The sequence below is a fragment of the Bufo bufo genome, chromosome 2 (assembly GCF_905171765.1).
Source record: "Bufo bufo chromosome 2, aBufBuf1.1, whole genome shotgun sequence".
NCBI classification, from domain to species: Eukaryota; Metazoa; Chordata; class Amphibia; order Anura; family Bufonidae; genus Bufo; species Bufo bufo.
In genome coordinates, this window is record NC_053390.1 from 419,210,451 (window position 1) to 419,231,251 (window position 20,801).

A 20,801-nucleotide genomic window follows, 5' to 3' on the forward strand; every position below is an offset into this window, starting at 1 on the left:
TTTTTTTCCACAATAATGCCTCTTGTACATAGTCTTATTATCTTTTGGGAGACACCTATGTCATTTCCCGTCAAAAAATTACTTGCTGGTTGAATAAAAGTAACTTTAAGTCAAGATTTGCCAGGGGTATGAATAATTATGGGCAGCACTGTATATAGTGATCACCTGGAAGTCCAGGGGGCTAGGGGCTTACTACCATTTTTATATAGGGTAAGATTCCGGACGGGGTCGCTCTTATCAGGGCGGGTGGTCTGTGGTTAGGCTATCAGGGCCAGAATAGCACCCCCCTGTAGGGCAATATCAGGGACAGTTCTTTGCCCACCCTGTCCTTCAATACCACATCATCATCTAGCCCAGGGATAGATGTTTTTTTCTTTCCCTCCAGGATTCATGGATGTGCACTGGAACCCCCCAGATTGTGGTAGGACATATGGTTTCTGATTTGGTGCCGCCGAGCACCTGATTTAGTGCCGCCGAGCACTTGTTATTGCCTACCACCTAAACTTTAATAATTTAATTTATTTTCATTTTGAGGATATCTTTTCCATTCACACGTCCGCAAAATGGGTCCGCATCCGTTCCGCAATTTTGCGGAACGGGTGCAGACCCATTTATTTTCAATGGGGCCGCAAAAACTTAGAACATGTCCTATTCTTGTCCTATTCTTGTCCGCCATTGCAGACAAGGTTAGGCATTTTCTATTATAGTGCCGGCGATGTGTGGTCCGCAAATTGCGGAATGCACATTGCCGGTGTCCGTGTTTTGCGGATTCGCAAAACACTTACGGACGTGTGAATGGACCCTCTATGTTAGAAAGTATATTATAGTGCATTTGTATTGTGCGGCAGTTGTGTGCAGTTCTGCTGCGATACTGCAGGTATATAGAGGGACAAGCGTTATTGGAACAAATAATTTCTACTGGTGTGATATACCAGTCGTCCCCCAAAAAACTGATTGAAGGGGGGTGTTATATACCAATATACTTTCTTTATAGTGCATTTGGGTACTGTATAGTGCATATGTGCGTACGCGAAAATTATATTGCCGATATTTCGCATTGAAAAAAATAATAAATGGAGATCGCAAATTTGAATACTACATCTGGTATGTCACTGTCCATGTTGTGGGACTATTTGTGCACTTCTAGTAATTATTTCTTGGCTGCAAATATGAGCTGAAGGTTTTTTAGGTTCGCCTGCCATTAAAATGAATGGGACCCACCGAGAACTTGCGGTTCGCGAACATTTGATCGCGTTCGCGAACCGTCCCGGCAGATGTTGGTCCATCACTATTTGTGACCTGCGTTGATACTGAAAGGACAAGAATAATGAACGTCAAGGCGTTCCTCTCAGCCAGATACATTTGGTCTAGACAGTGATTACATTATGCTGTCTTCTGTCACACTAATTGTAGCAGATGAAGAAACATCACATGCTGTGAATTATGGCCATAATACATTTCCTGGCGGATCAGAACAGAGCCCACGCTCAGTGTATTTTGTGTCTGCGGAAACACAATGTTCAGTTTCATCTAGTGGAGAGGCAGTTGTTTGGACGAACATGGTAAGATTGTTCAGCCACCATATTTCCAGACCTCCTATTACCAGAATACAAGTACCTTAAAGAGTGCAATTTAAGAAACCGTGAAGTAATGCAAAAAGAGCAGGTTTCTAGTGGCTAGGGTGCTTGAAGAAAATGGCACTCAGCTTTTAGACATTTTCTTTTAAATGGTATCAGCCTAAAAATTGCTATCTTGGCAGCCCTGATAATCTACTAGATTACCGTTGTAACATAGTAACACATGAGGCTGAAGCAGTGAAGACAATGTATTGTGGAGCATCTATTACAGGCCATGGCATCTTATGTGTATAGATTATCTCTGCCTTCTCCATCTAGAACTAATGGCCAGTTTAGGGACCACAGTCACACACACACATAAGGAGATCTGATCTCCTCCTCTACATGCTGTTAGGTAGCAGGCTGAACAGAAAGTAGAGAGCGCAAAGAAAAAAGATGATATCATTTTAATACAAGCATAACTTTAACCCTTAGAGGACCTTGCAATTTTCCGTGTGTTCGTTTTTCACTTCCTGCCTTCCCAGTGCCATAACAATTTTTCAATTCGCATAGCCTTATGAGGGCTTGTGTTTTGCTGGACAGGGTTTACTTTCTAATGGCACTATTTTATATTGCATGTGATTTAGTGGGGATGGAATTGGGGGGGGGAAACGCAATTCTGCCACAGTTTTATTGGGGAAGTTAAAGAATTCCCCATGCGGTAAAATTGACCTGTTTACTTTCATTCTCCAGGTCAGTACGATTACAATGATACAACAGTTGTGTCGTTTTTCTTGCATCTTTCAATACTGAAAGAAAAAATGAAAACCTTTTAAAAAATATATTTTTTTTCTTTTCATCGCCACATTCTAACCCCTATAACATTTTTGTCGTTATGTGTACATAGACATTTTTTTGCGGGGGAATCTGTACTTTTCAGTGATACCGTTTTGAAGTGGGTGACTTTTTGAACCCTTTTTTATAAAAAAATTTTTTTGATGGGGTGAAGTGACAAAAATTGTCACAGCGAATTGGTAGTTGTTTTTTATGTCATTTGCCATATGGGATAAATATTGTTATATTTTAATCACTGGGGTAGAAATCCCTTTATCGCCATCTTTAGCCTTATGTTTGGTAGGTCTGGATGACCTCCCTCCACACATGAGACTAGTATGCGGTCAAGTAATATTAGCAGCTAGAGCTATGATTGCAAAAAATTGGAAATCCAGTGCACCTCTGACATTACAGGAATTAATGTCTACAATCAGAGCAGCTTATGATCTAGAGAAACTAGATGCTATTAGAACACACTCATGGAATAAAGTGGCCCCAAAATGGGAACTATGGATTTGGTTTTCAAGTTCTCAACCATCTTTAGATAGAAGATTATAATTACCCACCTGGATCGTGCAAACATGCTGTGCTACAGTACTTGGTTTATGTAAAATACTACATGTCATTATGCCCAAGTCTGCAGTGTTTTTCTAATTGTTCTAAATTTTATTGTCATTTAGTTATTTAGTCATTGTCGATTTACTTAAGTCTACTATGGCATAGATCCCTGCGTGGATCAAGTCATTAATTTCATATGTATCTCGTCTGTTATGTTGTACATTGACAACTATTAATAAAACTTAAGTGCTAAAAAAAAATATATATTGTTATATTTTAATAGTATGGGCGTTTTTGCATGCACCGATGCCCATGATGTTTATTTATTTTTTATTGGTTATATATTTTGAGTTTGTGGAAAGGGGGCGGGGTGATTTTAAGTTTTTGTTTTGTTTTTTAAGTCACTGTGGCAATTGGCAATATAGTGCTGCCACCTCCTGGCCTGTATTGGTATATTCTAATCATAACTACCAAAGCCTGCTTGAGGCTTCTGGCTATTAGTATACTGTTATAGGTTCCCCGATCTCAGCTTGGGAATGCTTTTGGATGAGGGAGCGTGCAGCTCCCTCTTCTGGACTGCTCAGATGCCGTGGTCACATTTGACCACAGCATCTGAGGGGTTTAATGTATGTGATCAGCTGTATGGCAGCCACTGCACTTGCGAGCGGACACCATCTTTAAAGTGGCCAAGAGGTTAAAGGACATCTGTCAACAGATTTGTACCAATTAAACTGGCTGACCTGTTACATGTGCACTTGGCAGATGAAGACATCTGTGTTGGTCCCATGTTCATGTGTCTGTATGTAAAATAAAGATGTAATAAATGCAAATGAGCCTCTAGGAGCAACGGGGCATTGCTATTACACCTAGAGGCTCAGCTCTCTCTGGAACTGACATGCCCTCTGCACTTTGACAGGGCAAGATGTGATCGCGATACAATGCCTGGCCCTGTCAATCAAAGTGGAGAGACCACAGCAGTTGCAGAGAGAGCTGACACTCTAGGAGTAATGGCAATGTTCCTAGAGGCTCATTTGCATATATTAAAAAACAGATTTTTCTCAGCAATGCAGGCACATATGAACATGGGACCAACGCAGATGTCTTTAGCTGCCAAGTGCACATTTAACAGGTCAGCCAGTTTCATAGGTACAAATCTGTTGACCGATGCACTTCAATTAATCACAACAAAACACACCACTATCACCTTGTGTGAACCTGGCTTTAAAGAATTGTCTATCCCCCCACCCCCCGAAACAGCTCCAATCTAATCTGTGATATTGCAAATTGGCCCCGTTCAAATGCAAATTTATTTTTTTGATGCTTGTGATCTTTGTCTATGCCAGTTGTGCAGTTGATCGCCTTTGTTGTTGTTGATTAGGAAGCTTGTTTACATGCTTGTTTTAACCTTTTCTAGGTAATAAAGGCTGTGGAGTCTGGATCATGTCATCAAGCCTTCCTCATATCACTAGCAACCAGATCGGTCACAACAGTATCTATGGAGTAGCTGTTTTCTGTCGGAAGGATGACGCCAGTGATTATCTTAACCAGGCAGGAAATGAAAATTTTAATGACGAAGGAGAAGCAGCCAGTTGGGAAAATGATTTAGATAGTGAGGATGATCGCTTCTCATCTCGGAGGCCAATAAATGTAGCGCTTATCGAATCCAACAGTATTAACCACAATGGAGGTAAGGTGGGAAAGCACTGGGTAAATTGATTGGTTCTTCAGTTCTATATAGTTAGTTGCATGGAATAGTGAGCAAAAGGCAAATTATACAAACATATGCTTCTCATATCCAGTATGGCGTCAGACTTGCTGATCTCAGAGAGCCTTAGGGTACTGCCATACTAGGTTTCTTGTCTCTTTTTTGTCTTTTTTTTTTTTTTTTTGTCCATGGAACCGATCGTGACAGTGTCATCCTTTATCTGTTAATTAATAAGTAATTGATGTATATTATGGTTATTAGAAGGAATATAGCCTTTATGGTACATAGGTAATAAATAAGTGATCACGGGGATCTCCATCTCTAGGACCCTACAGATCCTGGTCCTTCACGGCCAAAGTTACAGAAATAACCAAGCATGATGTGCTACACTGCTTCCGTTATTCCCATGGAAAGAGCATTACAGAAACAGTGTAGCCCTTTATTTCCATGGCTTCCATATATGAATGGCTGAAATGGGAATACCTTTAACCCCTTAAGGACTTAGGACGTACCGGTACGCCATGTTTGCTGAGTCCTTAAGGACCCAGGGCGTACCGGTACGTCCTAAGTTTAAAACTAGATTGCGGCGCTGCGGGGGTTAATCGGAACAGGATGTCCGCTGAAATCATTCAGCGGGCATCCTGTCACAATGCCGGGGGGGGCCCGTGACCCCCCGTGTCGGCGATCGCCGCAAACCGCAGGTCAATTCAGACCTGCAGTTTGCAGCTTTTACCTTATGCGGCGGCGGTGATCGGAGGTGCCATCGGGTCCCCATGCGGCTGTAGGGGGGACCCGATGGCATGGAAGGCAGCGCAATGCCTTCCTTAGGCATCTGCACTGCCTTCCGGTGACGAGCCTGTGAGATCCAGCCCCCTGGATCTCACAGGCCGGAAGCTGTATGAGTAATACTCACTGTATTACTCATACAGCCAATGCATTCCAATACAGAAGTATTGGAATGCATTGTAAAAGGGATTAGACCCCCAAAAGTTGAAGTCCCAAAGTGGGACAAAAAATAAAGTAAAAAAAAAGTTGGAAAAATAAAGTTTTCCTCCCCAAAAATTTAAAGTTTAAAGTAAAAATAAACAATAACATAATTTTCCCCAAATAAAGTTAAAAAAAATAGGAAAAAAAAAAAGTAGACCTATTAGGTATCGACCGGCTCTATAAACATATCACATGACCTAACCCCTCAGATGAACACCATAAAAAATAAAAACTGTGCTAAATAAACCATTTTTTTGTCACCTTACATCACAAAAAGTACAACAGCAAGCGATCAAAAAGGCGTTTGCCCACTAAAATAGTACCAATCTAACCATCACCTCATCCCGTAAAAAATGAGGTGACGCCCAAACAATCGCCCAAAAAATAAAAAAAACGATGGCTCAGAATATGGAGACACTATAACATGATATATATATATATATATTTTTTTAAAATGATATTGTGTAAAACTTACATAAATAAAAAAAAGTATACATATTGGGTATCGCCGCGTCCGTATCAACCGGCTCTATAAAAATATCACATGACCTAACCCCTCAGATGAACACCGTACAAAATAAAAAATAAAAACTGTGCTAAATAAACAATTTTTTGTCACCTTACATCACAAAAAGTGTAATAGCAAGCGATCAAAAAGTCATATGCACCCCAAAATAGTGCCAATAAAACAGTCATCTCATCCCGCAAAAATCATACCCTACCCAAGGTAATCGCCCAAAAACTGAAAGAATTATGTCTCTCAGACTATGGAAACACTAAAACATTATTTTTTTTGTTTCAAAAAAGAAATCATTGTGTAAAACATAAATTAAAAAAAAGTATACATATTAGGTATCGCCGCATCCGTGACAACCTGGTCTATAAAAATATCACATGATCTAACCTGTCAGATGAATGTTGTAAATAACAAAAAATAAAAACGGTGCCAAAACAGCTATTTATTGTTACCTTGCCTCACAAAAAGTGTAATATAGAGCAACCAAAAATCCTATGTACCCTAAACTAGTACCAACAAAACTGCCACCCTATCCCGTAGTTTCTAAAATGGGGTAACTTTTTTGGAGTTTCTACTCTAGGGGTGCATCAGGGGGGCTTCAAATGGGACATGGTGTAAAAAAAAAAACAGTCCAGCAAAATCTGCCTTCCAAAAACCGTATGGCATTCCTTTCCTTCTGCGCCCTGCCGTGTGCCCGTACAGCAGTTTACGACCACATATGGGGTGTTTCTGTAAACTACAGAATCAGGGCCATAAATATTGAGTTTGGTTTGGCTGTTAACCCTTGCTTTGTAACTGGAAAAAAATTATTAAAATGGAAAATCTGCCAAAAAAGTGAAATTTTGAAATTGTATCTCTATTTTCCATTAATTCTTGTGGAACACCTAAAGGGTTAACAAAGTTTGTAAAATCAGTTTTGAATACCTTGAGGGGTGTAGTTTCTAGAATGGGGTCATTTTTGGGTGGTTTCTATTATGTAAGCCTCGCAAAGTGACTTCAGACCTGAACTGGTCCCTCAAAATTGGGTTTTTGAAAATTTCAGAAAAATTTCAAGATTTGCTTCTAAACTTCTAAGCCTTGTAACCTCCCCAAAAAATAAAATATAATTCCCAAAATGATCCAAACATGAAGTAGACATATGGGGAATGTAAAGTAATAACTATTTTTGGAGGTATTACTATGTATTATAGAAGTAGAGAAATTGAAATACATACGGTCATGTGCATAAGGCCTAATACTGTGGCCTCTAATTGGGGCATTAATAATACTGGAGCCACTAATGGAGGAAAGATAATAGGGGGCACTAATGGGGGCATTCATTTTACTGGGGGCCACTAGTGTGACATTTTTAATACTAGGGGGGTGCCGAAGGGGACATTCATTTTACTGGGACCCGTGTTAAGCCACTCCCCCACAGCTTAACTTGGCGAGTATTTTTCTGTATTCTGGTTAAATTGTCATGTTAGCGGGGGCGTGGCCAACCACCGACATGAGCGCGCGCGTTTGAGAGCTGCTCCAGTTCCCAAATTAGAATCCTTCATCATCCTGGCATATAATCCGCTGACATCATAGAGTGGACAGTGTATAAGGGACGGAGGAAGCTGCGGAGGCACAAAATGAGCCCAAGTAAAGCACAGGCGGATGCAGAGCTGCTCAGAGCATGCAAGGCAAGAGGCCCAACATGGCGCTGCGGCGACGCCACGAGCTGCGGCTACTCGCGGTCATCCAGCACAACTTACTAAGGCTGAGAGCTCAGAAGAGCCTGACTTCACTTTAAAGGCTGCCCATGATCAGCTAATGTCCGCCATATCATCATGTCAAACCTCACCAGCAAGATAGACGAGTTGGGAGTGGACCTGGGCTTGCTGAGGCACGATGTGCAACAATTGAGGGAGCAAGTTCGCCATACTGAGGACAGAGTCTCTCTGCCCTGGAAGATCTCACATGGCCCCTGACAGTAAGGGTACAAGATATGGAGAGCTCAGTTGGAGGGACAGGGATCTTCTACTCAGCCAGGCAAGGAACAAACATATGAAAGCACGAATATATAGCTGTTTCCTGATTTCTCAGCAGAGGTTCAAAAGAAACGTGCTACCTTCACATCTGTAAAAAGGCGCTTAAGAGAACTGACTTTGCAATACTAAATGGCATACCCTGCGCGCCTTTGTGTGGTTGATGGTGGGAAATCAATCTTTTTCACAGACCCAAAAGAAGCAGAAGAGTGGGTGTCCAGGAGACCGGGTCATGCACCGCCTAAATAAAGATCATCGGGACTCTGAGGTTTCTTTTGTTTATTGCATCTCAAGGGGGATACATCTGAAACGGGACTGGTCGGCTAATCTTTAAGGTCCATGTCTAGGACCGCTGGTATCGTACTTTGTTTCTGAACATGTCTGTCTGGTATCATAACCCCTAGTTAACTTCAGTAGGTTATTATTTTCTATTATTATGTCTATTGTAATTGTTGATTGCCACATATAAAAGCAACGGGAGACTGGGCGGCTACCTGCATGAGTACTGCAATTTGTTACACCATGCAGGTCCCCGACCACGAAGCAAGATGGCATACCTTGTATTCAGCACATTCGGGTTTGGTTATTTGTTATGTTATATGTTGTTTTCTTTTGAAAAGGTATGGTACTACACTTCTAGACTAAAGCGGTGGAAGACAGGTGGTTTTGTGGAGAGAGATGAGGGGGGATTTATTCAGCCTTAACAAATAGGGGCAATTCTGAGTAAGATATACAGCTACAAACATGGCCACCTTAAATGTGATGTCCTAAAATGTAAGAGGTTTGAGCGGTCTCAGAAAGAGGATAGCGGTATTTTCCCATATCCGTAAACATAACCCACATATTATAGGATTACAGGAGACACACCTAACGGCAGATACCGGGGGGATAATTAGGAAACCCTGGGTTCAATGGTCTGAAAATGCATATGGAAAGAGGGGTAGCTCTGATGGTACACCGATGCATTAGATGGAAAGTACAAAAAACAGTGATAGATCTGGATGGGAAATACATTTTTATTTATCCATACATTAATTGTATTCCTTATGTAGTGATAAATGTATATAATCCTCCTCCCGCTACTACTTCTGTACTGCATGCAATGACAGGATTCGTGGTGCAATATCCCAATGTCAGAATGATATGCATGGGAGACTTCAATATGGTGATGAATAACAGCCTGGACAGGTTTCAAACTGAAGCACATAGAGCAAACCTACAATCCTCTAGTATAGTACTTTCCAGATTGAGATGGGATGGGTGGATTTGTGGCGGGAAAGACACCCTCTACAGGCAATGTACTCATGTTTTACCCCATCTAGGGGTGCATTATTAAGAATAGATTACATACTGGGTAATGCCAATATATATATCGAGCTGGAAGACATATGGTATGGCCCGCAGGGAGCTTCAGATCATGCACCTGTGATAGTAAGAATCCTATTGCCTTATACTACTAAAAAAACACGGACATAAGATGCGTATACATCCATTCTGGCTAACTCTCATGTCCAATAATGATAGAATACGAGATCAATTAAAAATGTTCTTTGAAGTACATGATGGGATGACGGATGAGCTATTAACATGGGAAACACGGAAGGCATATTTGCGAGGTAGTCTTAAATCTTCCATATTATATATTAAAAAGGATACTCAACGCAAGGAGGAAGAGTTGAGTAGCAGATGTAAAGAGGCAGAGAGTAAATATAAATCTAACCCTTCTGAGGATCACAGGAAAGAGTGGATGCAAAGAGGGAGACAGTACATGGTACATCTTAGGGAAAAAAGCGAACGCAAACTGTTCTTCCTTAAACAACAAACATTTGAAATGGGTAACCAGGCAGGCAAGTTACTGGCCCATGTGGTCCACGGTAATACCACAGCCCCACTGGTGCTACGTATAAAAAACAGGGAGGGAACAGTAGTGGAGTCGTTAGAAGAAATTAGTCTCAAGATTCAAAGGATTTTACCAAGACCTATATAACTCTGAGGCACATTATACCGATCATGACCTAGAACAATACCTTCAAGAAGTGATATGCCCAAAGTTAAGCAATCAGAACAGAGAACTATTGGAGGAAGACATCACGCTAGAGGAAATCCAACTGGCTATAAAGGGGCTGACCCCGGGGAAGGCACCTGGCCCAGATGGCATTCCGATATACAGTAGGTATATTCTAAATACATAGATATGTTAGGCCCACAACTACACAAAATGTACAAAGCTGCTCAGCGACAAGACCATCTGCCAGAGTCATTGTATGATGCCACCATAGTGGTAATACTGAAACCTGACAAAAACCCATTGGAGTGTGGCTCATACAGTCCGATATCTTTATTAAATAAAGATTTATAAAATACTTACCAAGATATTAGCTAACAGATTAAATAAAGTCATTACAACTATACACTGCGTGCAGAATTATTAGGCAAATGAGTATTTTGACCACATCATCCTCTTTATGCATGTTGTCTTACTCCAAGCTGTATAGGCTCGAAAGCCTACTACCAATTAAGCATATTAGGTGATGTGCATCTCTGTAATGAGAAGGGGTGTGGTCTAATGACATCAACACCCTATATTAGGTGTGCATAATTATTAGGCAACTTCCTTTCCTTTGGCAAAATGGGTCAAAAGAAGGACTTGACAGGCTCAGAAAAGTCAAAAATAGTGAGATATCTTGCAGAGGGATGCAGCACTCTTAAAATTGCAAAGCTTCTGAAGCGTGATCATCGAACAATCAAGCGTTTCATTCAAAATAGTTAACAGGGTCGCAAGAAGCGTGTGGAAAAACCAAGGCGCAAAATAACTGCCCATGAACTGAGAAAAGTCAAGCGTGCAGCTGCCAAGATGCCACTTGCCACCAGTTTGGCCATATTTCAGAGCTGCAACATCACTGGAGTGCCCAAAAGCACAAGGTGTGCAATACTCAGAGACATGGCCAAGGTAAGAAAGGCTGAAAGACGACCACCACTGAACAAGACACACAAGCTGAAACGTCAAGACTGGGCCAAGAAATATCTCAAGACTGATTTTTCTAAGGTTTTATGGACTGATGAAATGAGAGTGAGTCTTGATGGGCCAGATGGATGGGCCCGTGGCTGGATTGGTAAAGGGCAGAGAGCTCCAGTCCGACTCAGACGCCAGCAAGGTGGAGGTGGAGTACTGGTTTGGGCTGGTATCATCAAAGATGAGCTTGTGGGGCCTTTTCGGGTTGAGGATGGAGTCAAGCTCAACTCCCAGTCCTACTGCCAGTTTCTGGAAGACACCTTCTTCAAGCAGTGGTACAGGAAGAAGTCTGCATCCTTCAAGAAAAACATGATTTTCATGCAGGACAATGCTCCATCACACGCGTCCAAGTACTCCACAGCGTGGCTGGCAAGAAAGGGTATAAAAGAAGAAAATCTAATGACATGGCCTCCTTGTTCACCTGATCTGAACCCCATTGAGAACCTGTGGTCCATCATCAAATGTGAGATTTACAAGGAGGGAAAACAGTACACCTCTCTGAACAGTGTCTGGGAGGCTGTGGTTGCTGCTGCACGCAATGTTGATGGTGAACAGATCAAAACACTGACAGAATCCATGGATGGCAGGCTTTTGAGTGTCCTTGCAAAGAAAGGTGGCTATATTGGTCACTGATTTGTTTTTGTTTTGTTTTTGAATGTCAGAAATGTATATTTGTGAATGTTGAGATGTTATATTGGTTTCACTGGTAAAAATAAATAATTGAAATGGGTATATTGTTTTTTGTTAAGTTGCCTAATAATTATGCACAGTAATAGTCACCTGCACACACAGATATCCCCCTAAAATAGCTAAAACTAAAAACAAACTAAAAACTACTTCCAAAAATATTCAGCTTTGATATTAATGAGTTTTTTTGGGTTCATTGAGAACATGGTTGTTGTTCAATAATAAAATTAATCCTCAAAAATACAACTTGCCTAATAATTCTGCACTCCCTGTAGTGCATGGAGACCAGACCGGTTTTATTCCGGGAAGGTCGACGTCTAATAACATTAGAAGAGCATAAGTTGTAGCGCAGATAGGGGTAACTGAGAATAAACAATGGGCTCTGGCATCGCTGGACACAGCCAAAGCCTTCGTTTCAGTGGAATGGCCATCAGTGATGGTCAGTTTGCCAGCGAACACATGCGGGCTGCAATCTTTAGTAAGGTAGACTCACCCGTCCGGCGATGCACAGGTAAGCCCATACCTGTGCCTGTGCCAGGAGCCGGTCTGAAATCAAATGCAGTCACCGGGAGCAGGCAGTTCCGAGAACAGCCCGATGAAGGCCCCCAGCGGCTGTTCTCGGAACTGCCTGCTCCCGGTGACTGCTTTTGATTTCAGACCGGCTCCCGGCACAGGTAAGGGCTTACCTGTGCATCGCCGGACGGGTGAGTCTATCTTACTAAAGATGGCAGCCTGCATGTGTTTGCTGGCGAACACTGCGAACTGACCATCACTGATGGCCATATCTATTAGGGGCACTAAAAAGCTTTGGATTCGGCCCGATGTTTATTAATTGGCTTCACATAATATATAAGAATCCTTAAGCAAATATATTAGTCAATGGAGCCCAGTCAGAACTATTCCAATTGGGTAGAGGCACGAGGCAGGGGTGTCCCCTCTCACCTCTCTTATTCGCAGTGGCCATAGAACATCTTGCCCTCAGAATACGTCAGGATTCTGTGTTTAGGGGAATAGCAATGGGAGGAAAAGAGGACAGAATAGGTCTATATGCTGACGACTTGATCCTATTCATAGATAATGCAGAAATCACCCTCCCAAGAGCAATAATGCTTATAGAACAGTTCGGCTATTTCTCAGGAGTACATATAAATTGGACTAATTCTGCACTCATGCCTCTCTGGGCACATGATTGGCCGTTGACATACCATAACCTTCCTGTAGTAGATAACTTCAAATATTTGGGCATAGTAATCATCAGAGACGCACTACTGTCATTCACTAAAAATATCGCTCCCCTGGAGTTCCTCTTTGTTGATAAATTTAAAACGTGGAAAACCCTTTCTCTGTCAATCATGCAGCGACTGAATCTCATCAAAATGATTCTACTACCTAAGGCCTCCTGCACACGGCCGTTTTTTTTTTCCCGTTTACTGGCCGTTTTTTGCGTTCCGTATACGGAACCATTCATTTCAATGGTTCTGCAAAAAAACGGAATGTACTCCGTATGCATTCCGTTTCCGTATTTCCGTTCCGTTTTAACATAGAACATGTCCTATTATTGCCCGCAAATCACGTTCCGTGGCTCCATTCAAGTCAATGGGTCCGCAAAAAAAACGGAACACATACGGAAATGCATCCGTATGTCTTCCGTTTCCGTTCCGTTTTTTTGCTGAACCATCTATTGAAAATGTTATGCCCAGCCCAATTTTATCTATGTAATTACTGTATATGGCATACGGAAAAACGGAACAAAAACGGAAACACAACGGAAACAAAAAACTGAACAACGGATCCGTGAAAACGGACCGCAAAACACTGAAAAAGCCATACGGACGTGTGCAATAGGCCTAAGGAACATGCCAGTACACCTGTTCTGCGTAGTGTTTTTTTTTACCGACTTCACGCCATGATGATGTCCTTTGTGTGGGGAAAGGCAAGACGTAAACTTGCTATGAGCACACTACAGAAAACGAGACAGCAGGGAGGCGCGGCTCTGCCCGACTTCTTTTTGTATGTTTTTAGCAGGTCAATTGAGATATTTGGCAACCTGGGTATCACAGTCAGAACTACCAAATGCAGAATACTATTTACAGGATTACTTGTACCTAAGTACTCTGTGGCCAGTGTTGGAAAGTATACATTTATTCCCCAGACGCACCCTCCAATTACACAAGCTGGCACACCAGGTGTGGACAGCGACAAAGCTTCAAAATTACAAAGATTTCTCAGATATTATACCATTATGGGATAACCCCATGTTTTCACATCTAATGGCACATGAAGGGGCAGATATATGGAGGGAACATGGAATAATTACTTTGAGGGATTTGTATGTTGGGGGTGTTTTGTGCTCATTCACTCAACTGCAAGAGAATTTCGGAATTCCACGTACCCTCTTTTTCAGGTACCTGCAGGTGAGGCATGTTTCAGAACACCAGACGTGCTATTTTGACATACCCATTAATAGGGATATAAAACACTCAAGGCCCCAAGGGCAATATATCAGTTCTATACACGGATCTCCTGAGTAACCGAATGACTCTGTACCCGCTAGTCATTGAAAGTAAGTGGAGGAATTCTATACCACAACTGACAGCAGAAGAATGGCAAGAGGCACTGGAGGCTCCCACGAGAGTCTGACCCTCAATAAAAGGTTAATTCAACTCTTTATATTGCATAGAAGCTACCTCACTCCTACCAGATTACATAAAATGGGTCGAATTCCACATAACATGTCACAGGCGTTCACAAGTAACTGCAGATTTCTGGCACATGATATGGGAGTGTAGTTACCTGCAGTATTTTTGGAGGGAGGTCACCGCGGTTCTCTCAACTATAGTCCCAACTCCTGTACCAATGTGTCCTAAGATGTGTATTTTGTGGATAATGGATGAGGAGATATGGTCACATCACAATATAATATTTCTGGGAGAGACTCTGTTTCTTGCTGGGAAAGCAATAGTAATCAGATGGATGGCAGACAGACCACCTACTTTGGGACAATGGAAGTCCCTAGTGACTCAAATTGTTCCTATGGAAAATGTAGTTTTTAAAATAGGGGGTGCCCACAAAAATTTCGGAAGGTGTAGGGAGAATGGTGTTCATCTTCATTGACGTTGTCAAATAACCATATGCATTCCACTGGGACGTCTGTAATATAACACATTATATTCATAGAGAAATTCTCACAACCTGAAACCATGTCTTTATTGCTAACAGTACATGTAAATAAATGTCAGACATAAATATATAGGCCAATATGAATTGTATTTTTACTTTGATATGTAACAAGTCACTTGTTTATTATATGCTCTCGGATGAATGTCTATGTAGCATACCTAATTGTTAAACTTTAATAAAACTAGTTAAAAAATAAATAATAATTGCCATGTTGACACATTGCGCTAAATAAGTGGGTTTTGGGTTGCAGTTTGGGCACTTGGTCTCTAAAAGGTTCGCCATCACTGACCTATACCCCTGATCGCCCGCTGATCAGCTGTTTGGAAAGGTCACAGTCATAGTTCACATGACGTAGTAGCAGTTCAGTCCCATTCACGTGAATGGGGCTGAGCTGCAATACAAGCACAGCCACTTAACAATATACGGCTATGCTGCGAGAAGGCAGTGGCTTTGACTGGATTCATCAAACAGCTGATCGTCAGGAGTCCGAGGTGTCAGACCCCTTTGCTAATCAGATACTGATGATAGGTTATCAGTATAAAAAAAACATCAGAAAACCCCTTTAAAAAAGACAGGGAGAAGGAGATAGAATGGCTTTAAAAATTTTAAAAAGAAAATTGATTCCCCCAACCACTTATTCCGATATTTCCTGGGTCCCACTCCAATCTATACCTTCTGGTTCCTCTCAACCTGGAAATCACTCTTCGGTCTGTGATTGGCTGAATGGTTATTTTCCCAGGTCGAGAGAGACCAGGAAATAAGAGATCTGTAGGACCCCAGGAAGCATCCGAATTGGAGTGATGGAGGATAAGTGAGATTTTTTTTTTTCTTTAACTGCCAGACAACTCCTTTTAATAAATGTATCAGTTGGAGAAAAATACATGTATTTATGTTGTTTTCCTGAATTTTAGCTAACATTTTGTGTTTGTTGCAGCTGCTGGGATGTACATAAAGAGCAGTGAAGCGCTGAATATCATAGCTAATGCCATACATGCCAACCATGACAGTGGAGTGGCTGTATTTCAAAGCACCCAGCTTGTCCGCGTTGGAAATAACAGCATCTCCTGTAATAGACTGAGCGGTGTTCATGTGGAAACAGGCTGCAGGGTGGAGTTACGGGGAAATGGCATCTATGACAACAGAAGTCACGGCATTGTCTCCAAGGGAGATGGGACCATCATAGAGAATGACATTATAGGAAACCGTGGTTGTGGCTTACAGCTCATACAGACTGCAGACATGAAGGTACACAGTAAAATCCCCCTGCCCTCATCGTTGAGGAGGTGTCTCCACAATCTGTTTACCGTTCACATATTTGGTTAGCTGTGTTCATTTTAAAAAAAAGTCACAATCTCACTCTAGTAGAGGGCAACTGGAGTGGCAATTCTAGACTAAAGTGTATTGTTTGTATATGCGCCAAATTTATCAAACGTATGACATTTGATAAAACTAGTGTAAAGTACGCCAATGCAGACACAAGCACAGTGGACTTTACTGTAAGGCTCCATTCACACGTCCGCAATTATGCGGAACGGGTACGGACCCATTCATTCTCTATGGGGATGGAATAGATTCGGAGAGCACACTATGTGCTCTCCGCATTTCCGGAGTGCGGCCTCGATCTTCCAGTCCGCAGCTCCGCAAGAAAATAGAGTATGTCCTATTCTTGTCCGCAATTACGGACAAGAAAAGACAGTTCTATGGGGGTGACGGCCTGGTGTATGGCAGATCCGCAATACACTACAGACGTGTGAATGGACCCATACTCTTATGATAAGTCGTCGTCAACCCTCCTTTGGGCACCTTCACATACGTCAAATTGTGATGCAGAAAACTTCTGCGACTGAAAATCAATTGCATTCATTTGCATCACTAACCGTATGGATTTTTGCAAGCTGCATTCAGATGAATCTTAACAGATTTTCAGTCGCGGACATTTCTACAACAAAATCTGCTGCGTGTGAAGACATCCCTAGGGTAGGTCCACAGGTGATGGAAAATACAGTGGAAAATCACAGCACAAACAAAACGTGTTAATACATGCTGCAGATTTCAAATCCGTATCTCCAGTCCGTTTATACAGCCTGTGAATGAGATTTCTTAAAATCTTATCCACTTTGCTGGTTCTGTGCAACTCTGTGGATTTGGTGCATGAAAATCCATGATGCCAAGTCCACGGTGTATCCGCCATGTGTGAACATACCCTAAAGCTGGGGTGGGCGACCTGCGGCACTCCAGCTATTGTGAAACTACAATTCCCAGCATGCTCCATTTATTTCTATGAGAGCTCTGAGAAGAGTGGAGCAAGTTTGCATGCTGGGAGTTGTAGTTTCACAACAGCTGGAGTGCCGCAGGTTGTCCACCCCTGCAAAAGGGAACTTGTCATCAAGATATTCCATATTAAAAATGTACATTACCATTTCAAGCCCTTGTTCTGGTTTTGTGTTTCATGTTTGCAGAGAATATCAGTTTTATTGCCCGCTCTTGCTGTGTGCCAGTGAGAGCTTTCAAGTAACGGAGGCTGACTCTTGCATCGTCCAAGTCATGGTCACAGCTCCCTAATCCTGCCTCCTGTCCCTTGATGGACGATACAGTGCGGTGGCAACGTCATTCCATGGTCTCTCCTCCATATCTCGCACACATCTCTCACTCTTTTTCTTCCAGGGCACTTGAGCAGTGAAGCTGGGTGTACAGCTCCTCGCTTCAGCACAAGACAAGGGGGACAGTGTGCAATTGGAAGGTTTGTCTGCATCCAGAATGAACAGAGGACCAGGAGCGCGCTGGTCCCTTGTCTGTCGCATGCTGAAGCTAGGAGCTGTACATCCGGCTTCACTGCGCAGGTGACATCGTACGCCTGCTTGAGATATGGCCGGATTTGGACGCAGCAGCTATGACTTGGAGGATGCAAGAACTTGACTTGCATCCTCCAAGACTTGAAAGCACTCATTAGCACACAGCGAGAGCAGGGACTAAAGTTGATTCTCTCTGCAAACATGAAACGCAAAATCAGAATGACACCATCGTAAAGAACATGATTGAAATGATAGGTTAATGCACATGCACAGTTAAATATGGAATATCTGACAGGTTTTTAGCATATGTTTGGGTGATATGTGTCAGTATACTTTTGCCTCAGCACTGATGATACTGTTCCCTAGCAGCATAGCCTAGAATACAGGTGTTTGTATCTGTGCACACATAATGCCAGAGCACAGTCTGTTCCTCTGGGCAGGTGTCTAACACTGAGAGGAATGTGTAGATGCTTCAGGTATGCTACGCTACGATTTAGGCTTTATTCACACAGTCAGTGATCGGTCAGTTATTTCCATCAGGAGTCAAAACCAGGTGCAGATCTTTCCCTTGTACCTTATGTCTATGGAGGCTCCAATCCTGGTTTTGGCTCACTGATGGAAATCACTGACCAAAGCACTGATGTGTGAATGAGGCTTTAGAAGTATTTTATTCTGGTCTAAAGTTTTGTGCCATCCAGGATAGTATATTCAAGCTACTGCAGCTAGACTAGGAAGACACATGGATATCAACTTGAGGCCACTTTCACATGGTCAGTATGTTTCATCAGTATTGGTAAGCCAAAACCAGGAGTGAGTCAAGAACATGAAAGAAGTGCAAATCTTTCCATTAAGGGTACATTCACACGACTGTATGTATTTTGCGGTGCGTGTTGCATCCATTTTTTTGCAGATTCATTGTAACAATGTCTACTCATGTTCTATTTCTTTGCGGGGCTACGGAACGGACATACAGATGTGGACAGCACAGTGTACTGTCCGCATTTTTTTGGACCCATTGACGTTAAGTCCAACCCTTAAAAAATGCGGATCGGATGCAGACCAAACATACGGTCGTGTGAATGGGGCCTAAACTTTTTTTCTGTCTTGTAGCTTCAACTTTTGGTTCTTGCATACAGATATTGATGCAAAATACTGACCATGTGAAAGTGGTCTTAGTTGCACATCATGCAGATGTCCTATATAATAAAGCTTTGCTCATCATTTCTTGTAGCTTTACAATGCCAAAGGGTATATTCACATGTATTGGTGCGGATTTTCTGTTGCGGTATTGCATGCAGAAAATCCACAGCAAAAACCCTGCAGATTTCGGTCTCATGTGAACATATCCTAAAGGTTTTGAACAGTTATTAATGCAGTTTGACTCTATATTTAGGTGACCAGAAATAGGATTCAGTCTCTTCATGACTATGGCATTGCTCTTCTTGATCAAACCAAAAGCCTTGTACAGGAAAACATCATATTTCAAGGAAAATCAGGACAAAACATCTTGCAACAGTTATCTAACAATGAAGACTGCATTGTTCAGCATAATAAACTGCTCACTTACAAGAAAAAGTAAGTGGTAATGTATTAGTGCAGCATTTTTTATAATTAGTTTAGTTCCTTCATTTTGAGGACTGGTGGAGACACAGCAATTTCAACCTGCATAGCAAATGCTCATAGCCAACTGCTAACAAGGAAAAAGCTAAGGGGACCCTTTGATCGGGAACATGGGGGTCATAGAGCTCACACTCCCATTAAAGAGGTTGTCCTCAGGATAGGTCATCATTATCAGATTGGCGGGGGTCTGACTCCCGCCGATCAGCAGTTTGAGGAGACGGCGCGCGCAGTGTGCACGTGCCGTCTCCCTTCCTGCTCGCTGCTGTATGTCTACGGAACAGGAAGAGAGATGGCACGTGCACACTGTGCGTGCCGTCTCCTCAAACAGCTGATCGGCGGGGAGGGGGGGGGGTGCCGGGTGTCGGACCCCCGCCGATCTGATATTGATGACCTATCCTGAGGATGGGTCAATAGAAAATGCCCGGATAACCCCTTTAATCATGATGTCAAAACTTTATTTCAGAGTACTAAAGCATAAATGAGCAACGTTTTGGTACAAAGCTTGACAAAAGCCTGAGTTACAAAATGTTGGTGTTTTATATTTCTGTGCTCTGAAATAAATCTTTAAAACCCCAAGCAATGCTTTGACTTGGAGAGAATAGAGGCGAATTCCCTTAGAGGAAAACGTATTGAGATTTTTTTAAAACGATGTTAGATTTTATGTTAGTGGTTTACTCAAATCTGGAAGGAGTTAATGACACCTTTTTTTGTCCTCTGAATGGTATTTAAAACTTAAAATAGCAGGAACTCTGGGAAGATTGCTGTCTGATTAAAATATGGTGCTTATTAGGGTCCGGTATACTGAGGGGAATCATTCTGGGAGGGGGGGGGGCAAGGAGTTTATCCTCGTTTACTTTGAGCTAGAAGATTAGCTTTGAATGTCACGATTTGAATTGAATGATCATTATGACAATATGCAAGCAGTACCAGTTGCAATGCAGCTACACGCATGTGTAATTCTGTCTAACTTACCCCAGATGTAATGTATTGCATGTGTTATCACCTGTCAAACTACCATACCACTGTGACATGATATTGGAATGAAAAATGACAAAAGCTAATAAAGATTATATTTAAAAAAAACAAAACCAAAAAAACAAGCAAACGTGCCATTCCCGTTCTGGTGCGCACCTTACTTTTGCTAAATATATATTATGGGAATATCCCTTAAAGGGAACCTGTCACCGGGATTTTGTGTATAGAGCTGAGGACATGGGTTGCTATACCCAGTCCCCATAGCTCTGTGTGCTTTTATTGTGTAAAAAAAAAAACGATTTGATACGTATGCAAATTACCCTGAGATGAGTCCTGTCCCTGACTCCTCTCACGTACAGGACTCA

The 20,801-nt window shown here is 42.1% G+C and overlaps 1 protein-coding gene across 2 annotated transcripts in view; it reads left to right on the top strand.

Annotated features, from left to right (window-relative positions):
• FBXO10 (F-box protein 10) overlaps positions 1-20,801 on the top strand; it is an 81,311-nt gene that overhangs the window by 58,940 nt on the left and 1,570 nt on the right. For both annotated transcript variants that reach the window (XM_040417351.1, XM_040417350.1), the window contains exons 9-11: positions 4,363-4,635; positions 15,984-16,294; positions 19,235-19,416. In XM_040417351.1, coding sequence (XP_040273285.1) covers positions 4,363-4,635; positions 15,984-16,294; positions 19,235-19,416 — 766 coding nt within the window. The remainder of the gene's footprint in view (positions 1-4,362; positions 4,636-15,983; positions 16,295-19,234; positions 19,417-20,801) is intronic.